The sequence below is a fragment of the Cuculus canorus genome, chromosome 2 (assembly GCF_017976375.1).
Source record: "Cuculus canorus isolate bCucCan1 chromosome 2, bCucCan1.pri, whole genome shotgun sequence".
Lineage (NCBI taxonomy): Eukaryota > Metazoa > Chordata > Aves > Cuculiformes > Cuculidae > Cuculus > Cuculus canorus.
The window spans coordinates 126,510,316-126,525,001 of record NC_071402.1 but is presented as its reverse complement, the minus strand read 5'-3'; the positions used below and the strand labels follow the sequence as shown (position 1 = coordinate 126,525,001).

Below are 14,686 nucleotides of genomic sequence, written 5' to 3'. Positions count from 1 at the left end.
TACCTTTCTGAAGTTTCACAGCTAAGCAGTGCAGTGAGCTCAATGTGTTAAGGAAGAGAGTTCAATATGTTAGGGAAGCATGAAAAGTACTCTGAAGTTTATCTGGAAAAATCATCATTTCTTCTCAGATAATCTGCAAATGTTCTATTCCTTGCAGATTTTTAATAACTTCTACCTTTACTATTTTTGGATTGCATCCCATCACACCACTGATTTTTTCTTCTGTCTGGATACGTTCATATATCGTACACTTCTGAGTTGTTATTATCTTTTCTCTCAAAATGCACAGCACTTCACGTTTTCTTTCTATTACTTGTTGCAGTAAACCACTGTTTAGATCTATTGTTCTGAAAAAGAAAAGATGCCATTAACAATACAAATACTAGAATTGAGAAAAGACATTTTCTTAATTGCTTGAAGAAGCTTTTATTGTAAAAATAGCAATGGTTGTATGAGCAGACTCCTCAAAATTATTATGTTCTCTTTTGTTATTTGGTAACAGTAAATATCTGTACTCCACAGTAAGTCCAAACACACACACTGAATCTCGACGCCTTACTCTGAGAAAAAATGACAGTTGTCTGGCTACTCTCTAGGCCAAAAAAAACCCCCAAACAAACGAGGACTAAAAATAACTTGAAGCTTTCAGTGTAATATGAAAACAATCAGCCAAGTTCGTGGACACTGGACTGGATCCTCTGCTACTGTGAGCTCACACTGTCATGGCCATGGTAGGGTGTGCCAGCTGACCGTTCCCTTCAGAGTCTCATGTCAATACAATCTGTGTCACTACATCAACGGGTCACATCCTGCAGTCTATACTCAAAAGAATTATTTCAACCGAAAAAGTTACCAGGGAGTACAAGTGAAAGACTGGTGCTCATGGTCCATATGATGAACTCCTTGCAGCCTAGCACACTACCGCATACATCATGCATGCACATTCACAATAAAAATACCTATAATAGCGTAATACATCATAAGCATGGAATACAATAGCATTAACCACACATCACAAAGCTCTGCTTTGAAAGTGTGAAGTTGCAGTTAAGCTATTTGGAAGTTACGAAAGCACAGCAAGCAATCTTCGATAGTCTGGTTAGTTTCTCTCCGTGTTATCAAACCCTGCTTTTCCTTAGAACAGTTCTCCTTTTTTCTCTCTCACCCACCCACATCAAGTTGTGTTTCTTCCCCTTCCTCCTCATTCATCTCAGCTTTGTCTCACAGCCAGCCAGATCAACAGCCCCACTTCATGTGATCCCTTGGTTATCTCCTACCCTTGGGTGTCACAGCTGTTAATGGCTCCCAGCCTTAGTCTCCCCTACTTCTCATGGTTTATTTTATCACCTTCCAGTTATCTGGCCAAACCTGATCACATTTATCTCCATGTCACTACTGCACTCTGCCAACCCTGTGTTAGTATGTCCTTCTACTTGCTGCGAGTGTGCCATCAGGTGCTTCTCCACAGAGGAGGTGACTCCTTCATACCCAAAGACTGACATCAGACATCCTGGATGAGGACATCTTGAGGCAGCCACCACTAGGAATGTTGGTTTGGCCTCTGAAGGCTCACGTGCAGGCAAAGGAGTGCCCTGACATGCTGTCACCAGATTCTGAGTCACTAGGATTTCTCCTTGAGGGATGAAGAGCTCGCTAAAAGAGTGACACCTCAATGCCAACCCATACAGCTTGCTACGTGTCTGCTTCAGTGTTCACTTAAACTCTGAAGTGGCTGAGTGGGATAAGCGCCTACCAAGTATTTCAAAGCACTGGACAAGAAAATATAGAAAAGATTTCATGGATTTGGGGACTGGAGAAGATTCCTAAAGAAAACACCCATTGCATATAAGATGCTGATACATTCATCAATATAATCTCACAACTTACGATTAATGACTAAGACCGTCATAGTTAAAATTAAAATCAGCTGTCAGAGTGACTTAAAATCTGTAGCCCATGCCTCCAACATAACAAGACATCCCTACTCCACAACATAATTCAGTGAACATTTAAATGCTGCTGGAGATAGAAGTTAGGTTCTTCTTAGAATGAGCTGGAGAAAGATAGTGGACTCCCAGAAACAATACAAGAGGATTATTTTCTAAGAAAAGATGACAAAACTCACTACCTTGTTGTCTGTGGTGTTAACAGACTTCCTGTTAACAGTAAAAACAACTTCTTAACTGTATTTAATGGATTAAAATGTGTCACATATTACACTTTTGCAACATACTCATTGGAAGTCCTCAGATGAGATGTCATATATTCTGTGAACAGATAACTCCAGCAAGACATTTAGAAGACTAAAATGTTGCTATCCCTGGCTGGAGTTATTCAGTCTTTTCTCCTCCCTTTTACTGTAAAGGGCTATTCATGGGGCTAAATGGCAATTCCCCAAAAATATGTCTGACTCCATTTTATTTAAATCGAGATATCTCCACATTTAATTAAAAAGTTTTAGATTTATTAGATTCCAGAGCTTTGGATTTATGTAGTCTGTATAAGTCTGAAGTCAGCTTGGCTCTTTATTAAATTAAAAATATCCTGAGGCAATTTTTGATCTTTGAGAGTTACATGCTTATATGAAAGTTCAATCAGTTGGAATGAACTGTCTGAAATCCTTAACGTTGATTGTTTAAAGAAGGGAAAGAAAATACCTCTGAAGCAATGCAGCAGCCACTGGAAAAGCACCTCCAAACATTCCTGAGATTATTAATATAACTTTTTTTCTTTTGGTGCAAAGCCATGCTTTAAGCTTGGAATGCAATGAATCTTTGGATTAAGCAAAAAATTGAAGAAATGTCACGCAATCACAAACACCGCTGCTCTCAGAAGTGTCTGCCAAATAGCCATTAGTTATCACAATTACAGATGATCAAGTCTATCATATACTTCACAATAATTATTTATGATTCTGAAGAGGTGTGCTAAGCATCTTGAAAATACAAATGAATGCACTGAGAACTTGCAGTTTTAGCATTCGACCCCAGAACCCACAGTGGAAGAAATACAATGAAGAAGCACAAAAACAATTTGTCATTTGGTGTATTTTTTGCCTGCTTTAGAGGCTGACAAACTCAGTGGATATCCCCAAGTCAGCGCAAAAAAAAACCCTGAAACAATCAAAGGTAGAAAAACACAGACTAGGGATTTGCTGTTTCTGAATGAGCATTAATTTAGAAGCACATGGAATATAGAATCATAGAATGGCTTGGGTTGGAAGGGACCTTAAAGATCATCCAGTTCCAACCTTCCTGTCAGGGGCAGAGACACCCTTCCACCTTCCATTCAAGGTCATGTAGCTCAAAGCCTCATCCAGCCTGGCCTTGAACACCTCCAGGAGGGGAGTATCCACAGCTTCTCTGGGCAACCTGTTCCAGTGCCTCACCACCCTCACAGTAAAAATGGCTTCCCAATAGCTAATCTAAATCTCCCTTCTTTCAGCCTAAAAGTGTTACCTCTCATCCTGTCCCTGCACTCCCTGATAAAGAGCTTCTCCCCATCTTTCCTGTAGGACTCCTTTGAGTACTGAAAGATTGCTATAATGCTAAACATGATTTAACTCTATACAAATGAAGGAACCAAAATAATTCACGAGACTTTTTTTTCCATCTGCTTCTACAGTATTCTGCCTGAGGTGGGACTGGCTCAGTTCCCCTCACGCTCCTGGCTTTGAAGTTCAGATGCAGAATTAACAGCAGAGTGGTAGACCTGAAGAGTCAGAAGACACAGGTCAATTTGCAAAGAGATGCAGTGAAGAAACTTCTGAGGCAGCACTGGAGACTCCACAGCGACACTAACACCATAAGGGCTCAGAGCCTTCTGCTTCAGTTCCTGATGCAGCGCTTCCACAGGCATTGTGTCTCAAAGGTAACCTGGGGTCCTCTGCTCAAGAAGCACCATGTGGCAGAGACATATCCACTGCCCCAGCCCCAAGATTCAAGTTACTTCAATGGGATGTGTTCAACTACAAAGGCAGCAGAAATGCTCTCCTCTTCCCACTAAGTTCAGTGAGTACCAGATTCAGAGCTTTAAAACACATACCCTCATCAACTGCTACAAATACCTTTTCTTTTAGGACAGCACAGTTAAATACTCTCCTCTAGACTGGGGGCAATGAACCTTCTATCATAATACCACTTGGATTCTAGGGTTGTGGGCACATTACAAGTTACCGGGGCGCAGCCTCTGGAAGGCAAAACATCCTGCTCTTCTCAGTGACTCAAACGAGAGACAACATGAGGTAAGCAAATACCTAGCTTATCTATATTATCACTTTAAAGAGTAATCACAACAAAAATGCATCAGGGTTAAAGTTTGACAATCAGAACAGGGCTTAAAGCATTGCAGGGCAATGGCCACTGAACCTAGGAGTGTATTTTTTCAAGAGCCGAACTCATTTGCTAGCAAAACATTCTGAATATCAAAAATATATATGAATAACATCACTGGGAATACATGCAGGAATTGCATTGCATTTTTTTTATTTTACAGATCATGTTCAGAGCTTTAACTTCTGTTCTACAGCCATCACTTTTACCATCTCTTTCACCACCTATTGTGCAAGAGCCCTCACTGATCCTGTGTAACATGCACTACACTACTGTACTCCTTTCCACCTTGAGATGCTGAGCTGAAGTACTCAAAAATAACACTAAATTAAATACAACGAGATGTTGGTTTGCTAGGTCCCATTATCAACAGACAGAGCATGAGCCTGTATAAATAAGGATCATATAAAAGATAAGGATTATGGGGTTTTGACTGATTGTTCTGCTTAAATAGCCTTCCCGAGGTCAATGATTTACTATGCTGGAAGCTCTATAGGCCAAATGAACAGAAAAGAATTTCTTTGAGTTTTGGTCTCATTCTCCCCACATTTAATTGGATTAAACACTTCCACTTTTTTTATCATGCAAAGGCTTCTTTCACTTTTATTCAACCTTTTTCTTCTTACATGAGGAAAGCTTCACAGAGGCACAAAGGCAATTTGCTGCAGACTGGAAGCAGGGAAGGGGGAAAGACAGAGACCAATGAAAGGCAAGAGACAACACCTGGCAATAGAGCAGGCTCTCACAGTTAGAGAAGAGAGCAGGATCATGCTCTGAACTCCACAGCTGAAACTGAGGGTCTTTCCTTCAGCCACAGAATCTCTGACCAGACTGTCCACAAACAAGGGGGCCTAGGACCATTTTTCCCTCAGATCCTGTCTGGTCTTCTCACTAATCCACCCCACAAATCCAAGTTACTATGAATGCTAAAAACAATTGCTACTGCTGTGAGTACTGTCCATCCCACTGTTGCCTGCCTGCACAAATTATCACTAGCTCAAACTACCCACAAGTGAAAAACCTTTTTAAGTCCTGCACTGGGCAACGTGACCTAAACACATCTCCTCTCCTAGCTATAGACACATGGGTGGCCTACTCTCACAGCCTTGCTCAAAAGCAGCTTCTTCCATAACATACATATGACCGACTTCAAAACCTCTCTCACTGCTCGGCCAGAATTACTCAGTGTGTTCAAATGTTCCCTACTTCATTTATAATGTGCAATAGTCTTTTGTTTCCATACAAATGCTGCTTGCTGCACAGTGAAAGCCTTCACCCAGCTTTGTTCTTTCTCTAACAGAGACCTCTAGATGAATGCCATGGAGTAAAATCCATCAGACCTCACTCTGCCACTTTGAACCAAGCACAGACTCATAATATTTCTTTGGTTAATCTGTTTCAAATATAACCTCTCTGACCTACTTCTCATACTCACAATGGAACACAGTATATCCTATGTTCAGCTTACTGATAGCATTTCACAATTTTCCCCACAGAACAACCTGACAACTACTTCATAGCACATCTTCCCCAAGAATATCAGACTTCTGAGAGGGCAATTTACAGACGGTTCCTCTGTTTTCCGTTTGGCACCTCCTTATTTTTTAAATCACAGACAAAGACAATTGATTTTATTCAATCCTGTCTCCTAACATCCTGTGACTCCACATTACCCATGTAGCACCTTTGGTAGAAAAATGAAGTGGTTTCTCATTATATGCAGAAATGCTCAAGTTTTAAAGAATAAACAACAAAATGGGCCGAATTTTCACTGTACTCAGATTAGCAAATAAGCACCTATTTTTGTGTCAGCATGGGCAATAGTTGAATCAAAAACAGTGCACACTAAATTGCACTATGCAATAGTGTAAAAGTATCTTTCAATCATGCCAGACTATATCGCTAAAACTTACCCTGCTTTTCTAGTGTGCTAATCATAGAGTTAAGACAGAGATTATAACTTCATAATCCTTTTCACTGAAGGAGAGGATACAGAACGGTTGAGATTGGAAGGGCATCTGGTCCAAGCTCCCTGCTCAAGCATGGCCACCTAGGCTGCCCAGGACTATGTCTCCAAGGAAGACTTCAGAGCCTCTCTGGGCAGTCTGTGCCAGTGCTCAGTCACCCTCACAGTGAAAAACTGTTTCCTGAAGTTCAGATAGAGCCTTCTGTGTTTCAGTTTGTGTACTCCTGTTCTGTAGCTAGGCACCACTGAAAACATCCTGGCTCCATCTATATACGTTCCCTTCGCCTATTTATACACATTGATGAGATCCTCTCCAAGCCTCCTCTTCTCCAGGCAAGCAGTCCCAGCTCTCTCAGCCTTTGCTCAGATGTGAGGGGCTTCAGTCACTTCATCATCTTAGTAGCCTTTCCCTGGACTCTCTCCAGTATGTCCATATCTCCCTTGCACTGGGGAGCCCAAAACTGGACAAAGTACTCCAGGTGAGGCCTTACCAGTGCTGAAGGGAAGGTTCGCCTCCCCCAATCTGCAGGCAACAATCATCCTCCTGCAGTACAGGATACCACCGGCCTCCTTTGCAACAAGGGCACATTGCTGGCTCGTGCCCAACTTGGTGCCCAACAGGACCCCAAGGTCCTTTTCCACTAAGCTGCTTTCCAGCTGGTCAGCCCACAGGCTGTGCCAGTGCCTGGGGTTGTTCCATGTGCAGAACTTGGCACTTCCCTTTGTTCAACTGCATGAGGTTCCCACCAGACCAGCCTGCTGAGGTCCCTCTGGATAGCAGCAAGACCCTCTGGGTATATCAGTCACTCCTCGAGCTTTGCATCATCAGCAAACTCACCAACCCCATTGCCCAGATGATTAATGAAGATGTTAAACAGGACTGCACCCACTACTGTCCCCTAGGGAACACCATTAGTCACTGGCCTCCAACTAGACTATGTACCACTGATCAATACCCTCTGGGCCCAGCCATTTCAGCTGCTTTTCAATACACCAGCCCATATTTCAGCAGCTTCTCCATGAGGATCTTATGGCAGACAGTATTGAAAGCCTTAAAATAGAAGATGGAATATACTCTTAAATCCATAGCAATCTCACTGAGATAAAGGCATAGGGCTGTGACTTGACGTGTTACAATACTCTGTGAATTAGCAGACACAATGTAATAGGAAAAGCAAGAATGTAAACCAAAATATGCCACGTAAATAATATACCTAGAAGTACCGTTTAGCTTCATTTTTATATTGCACATTATGTTAATAACTGTGTTCTGCATTTACAACGTCATCACTTCTGCAAATCAGGAAGGACCTCATCCTGCATGCTGCAGCTGTCATTCCTTTTCAGAAAAGGAGAGCCGATGCGGCATCAGGGATCTAATTAAAAGATCAGCAAGATTCTCCTTCAGAACGTTCACAGAAGTGGTGACAGGAAACTGATTTTCTGCCCCTGAGCACTTCCAGTTTGCTGAACCTTGAAGATTTAGTTTAGAAGTCATATCAGCTTTGACTATTTTTTTTTTTTTAGAATGTTCTGCTATTAATCCGCAACTTTGACTTAAACAGCCTGATACAAGAACAAAGTTTTAAAATGCAACCTATTTAGGCTATACACATAGAAATAATATAGGAAACAACAGCTAATCTAACAAGCACAAGCAACGTGTGTCATTATATGAAATCAAGAACACTTAGTCAACTCTCATCTCACAAAGACTGACGGGTAAATACCCTCTTAGTACCATAATGCTTTGCATCCAAAAATCACTAACTTCTAGGCGCCAGCACTTGAACACTGAATTCCACACAACACTCCATAAAAAAGATGAAAGCTAGGAATTTGGACATAATCTATCATAAATCACAGAATATTTACGAATGAGAAATTTAATTTGCAAGGTATTGCCACAATTTCCAGTGAGCCTCAGCATCATGCTGAAGGAGGAAAATAAAAATTTTGCTATCTCCATCATTTTCAGGGACTTGGCAGAAGCCAGACTGACTGGATATCAATTACACACTTTGCATCACAAGACTTAACATGCCATGAGCATCTCTTCTATAAACTAAGAATGATCTACTTGTATAAAGGCACAAACACGTATCGACCTTGTTTACAGTTTTATTCAGATCGGGGTAGAGTCACTGTTTTTATGCACTTAAAAGATTATATACTTGTGAGTATTTACTTACATTCAGGATTATAACGCCAAGATGTGCTGAAGTGAATCTGGTTTGCTATGGGAGGATAATTTGCTTGAACAGAGTTGTTAACTTACCGAGAAAAATAAGTAATTAGTAATTAAATCTAAATAGAAGTTACTCTAGTTTGGTTTTCTGTAGGACTGTATCTAGTGTTAAAAACAAGATCCTAAATCTTAACTGACACTATTTGTCTGATACTAGATGTACACTAATTTTACAGGCCTGGCACACACATTTACTTCAGTATTTTCTGCTTTTAACAAGGCATTTAGTACAAAGATAGCAAGGTGTGTTATTAGAACAAGTTTGTTGACTTGTGAATGGTCATGATAAATAAGAGCAGGCACTTGTTCCTGTGAACATGGAGAATTGATTATTTCTCGAACGCCAGTGTATCTAAAGAAAATTTACACTGCTTCCAACAACTTTTGCACCGATAATAGAAACCCATCATCTTTATCTTCAGAGAATCAGCAAAGGCTATTAAAATGCATTACATCACCTCCTACAGACCCAGGGTACCACGCTGTCGCAAACAAACTGCCCTCATCTCCCATAAGTCATGACCTGCGATACAGAGTAGACCCCTGACTTGTTAGCTGGTTGCCACATAGGATTTGGGCCATGACTGTCTTATTGAAAGATTAAATCAATCCTGTTTCAGAGTAGGACAGGAATTATTGCATATCTTGTAAAAGTAAGACTGCAGTTTGGAAAGTATGGGGTTTTCCCCTCAGCTATTACACTGTAGAACAGTGAGTGATAGATCTATAAACTGTATTTTGTTCCAATTGCTAGAACGTGCACTGTCCATTTTTGTTCACCTTTGCTATCCCTTCAACTTCAACTCAGCCAATTTTCTAGCACAGTCATTCTCACACACAAAAAATTACAAAGCCTGCTTATGAGCATATTGGTAGTTCTGAATTCAGTTTCCATAGCATCTGCCCCAGGAACAGAGAGAAACCAATTCATTTTTTTTCCAGTTTGTTAACTCAGTACAGTCCCCCAAAGAAGGGAGGATTTGGCTCTTGTACCATGTGGTAATTCATGCAACTGTGTAAGATGAAATTGCACAGAGATGTTTTTAAAATGAAAGGGAAAGGTTTGACCATCAAGCTTTAAAAATCTGGACATTTTCACTTTGTATATATGATTTCTTATCTGAAACTGAGAGCTTACAATAGAAATAATTCTCAAATTATGACAACACTTGAGAAACTGCTGTTCTATAATGACAGGTGGCCCAAGCCTTTTCAGCTCAGTAATCTTTCCTGGTCATTAGAATTCCCACACATACCTGTCCTTGACGTCTTTCATAAGCTGCTGCAAGTCAATCTCCTGCTTCTTCAGGTTTCCAAATGAGGACTGGTTTTCCACATAGCCCTTTCCTCCAGCTCCCAGGCTGATCTTTCCAAATGAAGTTGCAATACTTCCTTGAATAAGATCTTCAAACTTTCCCATATATTTTGCAAAGTCAGACTCCACAATTACTAGGAAAGCAATAAAAGTAATTTCTACCTGTAAAAAGAAGTGCTCAAATGGTCCTGAACTAAACAGAAAAACAGAAACTTACAGAAAATACGACAAGTTAGTGAAGACAAGAAGAAACAGTAGTGAGCAGGTAAATAATTAAATACACAGCTCTACAACTGTTACTTCTGCTTCTTCCCTATTTTCACTGTATCTGCTCCGCTATCTTCTATAATTTGGCATTTTAGGAGAACATACGGTGATTGAAATGCTGAGCTCAAATGCTATGGAAGATCTATAAAGAATGACTGAAACTTATTTCAGCTACAACGGAAAACTACAAACAGACTTGGACATTTTGTTGTTAATAAAATATTAACAATAAGTTTAATATTTTGCCATTGTCTTGACATACTTATTACAAACCTGTACTAAAAAACACTGAAAAAACAATGGAAGCAACTTATCAGCTTAAGGCACCTCTGAATCTTACACACTTGTAAGCCAAAGAACTGACTTGGAATCAGCTCATCTTCCTAGACAGCTACAACTAAAACCTAAACTGAGAGACATATCTACTTTCCTGCATGGAATTGTGATATGGTCAAAAATACAGGATTACAGATCATTAATTAACAACTAAACCTGGTTAGTACCACTGCAGCTGGATGAAGAAAGAAGTACAAGGGTCAACCATTTTAACAGGCTGCGCAAGAAAGGAAGTAGTGGTAAAAGTTTCTTAGCCTTTCCTGTGCAAGCATTCCCTAGGCTACTATCACCAACAGTGATCAACATTGCTGTTTATCCAGTGGATTTTGATCTGGAGCACAGTAGAGTTTCATGCTACTATCATATATTGGAAACACCCAAAAATATTCTATGGGAGCTCCTGTGGCTGCATACATCACTGTTCTCAAACGGTAGGACTGTGCAGCTTGACAGCCTTCAGCACTCAATTTCAGTAGTCTATCTAGACATAACCTTTTTTTTTTTTTTTTTTTTTTTTTAAACAAACATTTATTACTCCTGGTTTTAGTTAAATGAACAGTGAAGTGAGAAAGATCCAGTCATTTCATTTCGGCGGATAGAGAATACTGCAGAGCATTCCTCTGAAAGGAGCCCTCTAGTAACGCGACTGAGAATGACAACAAAAAAGATTAGGCTTTGCATTCTTTTTATCTGTAATAATAGTGCTGCCCAGAGTCTGGCTTTACCTGGTTTTATCGGTTTGTCTTCAGTAAGCACATCGCTCAGGGTGACTGTCAAGAAATGATACTTGGGCTTCTGCCAGCACCAGAATTTCCTCCTCTTCGTAACCAAGCTCAGAAGCTGCAGCTTGTCTGAGGCGTTCAAGTGGGAGACAGGGATCAAGTCACCCCCACTGTCAGTTTCTCTCACAAAATTCTTTGTTGCTTTTGCAAACATCTTGGGGGGGTCAATTAAAGCCTGAAAGAATACAACTGCTTTTCAACAGCTACAGCTGGTAAGTATCAATATTTACATCACCACTTTAAGGAGTTCTTCATAGCACTGGTATTAATGCAGGAACAGTTAAGTGTTTTCACCCCACCTTGTCCACTTGGAGCTGGGAATCGTGACAGTTTAAACCACTTATCCCAAAGTAAAAGAGCTCACATAGTAATAGATGAAAGAACTTTAGTTAAAATTTTAAATAAACAACAGTGAATAAGCAAAGAACAATGCACTGTAGACATGATATGCAAAGCTTAAACACTACAATAGTAGCACACAACATTTATTATCATGCAGATAATGAAGAAGGAAAACAACTGTGTGAGAAAATAAATATTCCAATCTACAGCTGAAAAGTACCTTTAAGGAACACTTGCAGGTAATTAATCTGTCAGGAAGGAAAAAACATACAAAGCTTACTTGAAGTTCTAAGAAAAAGTATCTACTAATGAGCACCGCGCAGAGACTGGCTGTGATGATGGGAGCACTGGCACAATGGCAGAGGTTTCCTGCCTCCACACAGAATCCTTCTTTTATTACCCAACATAAAATCATCTTACTCCATATAAGGTAACTGGGTGTTATTCACCCAAATTATCTTATCCTTTTAATAGTGAGTAAACACATATGAGGTAATAAAATTTACTCTATAAAAAGCAACAAATATTTGTGCTGGCATCTTTGTGACCAAGTTCTGTTTCTGAACTATGCCCCTGGAAAGTCTCAATTTTTTTCTTTCTGAACTTTTTTAACTTCAAGGTTTTCCAATTTTCTATTTCCTAATAGTATAACTACAGCTAAACCGAACATATGCTGTCTGCAACTGTTATTTGTATCTGCTCAACAGCCATATACATTATCTTATTCTAGCTTTTAAACATAGAATCATAGAATGGTTTGGGTCAGAAGGGACTTTAAAAATCATCTAGTTCCAACCTCCACTAATTTAGTATCTTAAATTAAATTCCTTGAAGTTAAAAAATATTAGCATCTTCTATTGTGCAAGGCTTCCTTTATCCTAAGAAATGTATTTTGCTGTATTTACAAGGAACTTTTTCAATAAGGCTAAAGTCCCAAGAGAAATGGTAAAACTGACTGTTCACAAGCCCTAAACACACCATTCTAATAAACTAGTTTTTGATCTATTTTTAAAACAATCAATTTTTTTTTTCAGTTTTTCAACTCTGTGTTACTTGATCCAATCATATTTCTTGAATAAAGTCAGCATTTTAAAGCTGGCAGCATTCCTTTGAATGCCCCCAGCTGACACTGACTGGAAAGTTCAATGAGGAGCTGGGTATGCCTGATGTAGTGGGAGGCGTTCCTGCCCATGGCAGGGCGTTTGAGATTAGATGATCTTTATGGTCCCTTCCAACTCAAACCATTCTATGATTTTACAATCCACACGTTCATGAATAACTACCTGTCTTGCTCTGCAGAGACGTTAGATTTGTCATTTAGAAGTAGCTGCCAGAGTAAGTTAGAACAGACTTCAAACAAAAACTAACATTGCAGTGAGCACTCAGGGTTATTGAGTGAAAAAGGGAAAGCTGAACAAAGGTACTAGTGGTTGGATCACTGGCTCTGTGTTTTAGCATCAGTTGGAGGACAGAGGCAAAAAATGTCTTTTTTGCAGATGGGAATTTACCTTTTCTTAAATCCCATTTCAGAAAATATTTCATACGGTATTTACCAATTCATGTTGAGGTATCTACCTTCTCATGAAACTCTTACAGCCTAACTCAGTTCTCTAGGTAAGCACGTAAAGGGTGTTTCGCAACAACATCTGCCTGGGAAGGATTGGAACAGTGTCAAAGTCTGGTAACATTTTACTGAAGAGTCTTCTGGGACTTTCACTGTCATTGTGTCTGCAACAAACCTGCAGCACAGCTCCAGCTATATGCACTGGGAATACTTCCATCGACTTTCTTGTTCTCTGACCTTTTCCTAAACTCTGAACTGAGATCAATTTTTTTGCATTCTTAAATTTTTCCTCCTTAATTTTCCAGATTTTAATCTCAAGGAGAACACTTTAACAGAATAAGCAAAGCAGCTCTGCTGCAGAACAAAGAAAAAAACAAAGTAATCCAAAGAAATCAAACCCCTATCAGTCAAAAAAATGAGCTTTTCTTTCCCTGGGACTCTGTTTGCATGACTCCATATTTCACAACCAACCAATCTGATTTGTAATGGAGGGGGCCATCAAGAAAACTCTCATTGCCTGCACTAGATGCTCTTCCCCAGCATAACACATCTCTACGTTACATAACTGTTTATTCCTACAGATTCCATTCCTACACAACCAACTCACATGACCATAGCCATAGCAAAAGGCCTGCCAATTTCTGAAGAGTTTATGGTAAGACAAATGCAAACTCCAGTTCCTATGATTTGGCTTCGTTACACACTCATTAAATCTGACGAGAAGAACCTTTAACTCCATTCTACAAATTTTCCAATTCATGGTGCTTTGTCTTTGCTCCCGGTCACGATGCTTTTGAGTAGCAAAAAGGACATCTGGGAAAGACCATGAAGTGTTTATAAGGACTGCTGAGACTCACCACACAGGAGAGATGGGACTGTCTTCAGACTCAGAATGACAATGTCAGCATCTCCCACACTTTGCTGTGCTGGTAACGTCTTTTCAAGGAGCATATTTGCTGGAGCAGCTGTACCTGCAAAGCAAGAATATTCTATCCAAATTCCTGTTTATGTCTCTTTGGATACAGTGTCTTTAACACTAAATTTAAAATGCACCCAAATATCTTTTGTTCCACAAAACAAGGACATAGAACAATTGAATTTGCCCTTAGCCAACATCAGCAAGTTAATACAGCTGCCAGGATCCACAGCATCCTGACTGAATGGACATGGCGCAGTTACAGACACAGTATCAACAAAAGTCTGCCTTTGGAGTCTCCTCCTTTGGAAATTTCATTAGAGCTGTACCTGGTTTGGTAGAATGCAAAGGGAAGGTATCAAAGCTGGCAGGAAAAGCCTGTCAGAGTGAATTCACTCTTGCAGATTGACAGACAAGTGTGAAAGCAGAGAAGAACGGAGGAGCATCTTCCCTGCCTACCAAGAAATTTAAAATTGGCCTGGACCTAGGCTACAGGAGGATTATTCAACAAAGAGGATGGGATAAGTGAAATATTTACAGCAACCTCACTATTTACTTAAACAAACAAAGCTCACCCTGCTTCCTTCCTTTATCGCAGCTCCCTAACTTGTTATAGCGG

At 40.0% G+C, this 14,686-nt stretch overlaps 1 protein-coding gene across 8 annotated transcripts in view; it reads right to left on the bottom strand.

Moving 5' to 3' along the window:
- Positions 1 to 14,686, bottom strand: part of GSDME (gasdermin E) — a 31,574-nt gene that overhangs the window by 12,884 nt on the left and 4,004 nt on the right. For 6 of the 8 annotated variants that reach the window (XM_054059815.1, XM_054059814.1, XM_054059816.1 and 3 more), the window contains exons 2-5: positions 14,009 to 14,122; positions 11,189 to 11,314; positions 9,802 to 9,994; positions 176 to 347 (exon numbers count right to left, since the gene is read on the bottom strand). In XM_054059815.1, coding sequence (XP_053915790.1) covers positions 176 to 347; positions 9,802 to 9,994; positions 11,189 to 11,314; positions 14,009 to 14,102 — 585 coding nt within the window. In that variant the 5' untranslated portion in view covers positions 14,103 to 14,122. Of the gene's footprint in view, positions 1 to 175; positions 348 to 9,801; positions 9,995 to 11,188; positions 11,421 to 11,807; positions 11,836 to 14,008; positions 14,123 to 14,686 lie in introns of those variants that run through there. The other 2 variants (XM_054059818.1, XM_054059817.1) reach the window with 2 other exon arrangements.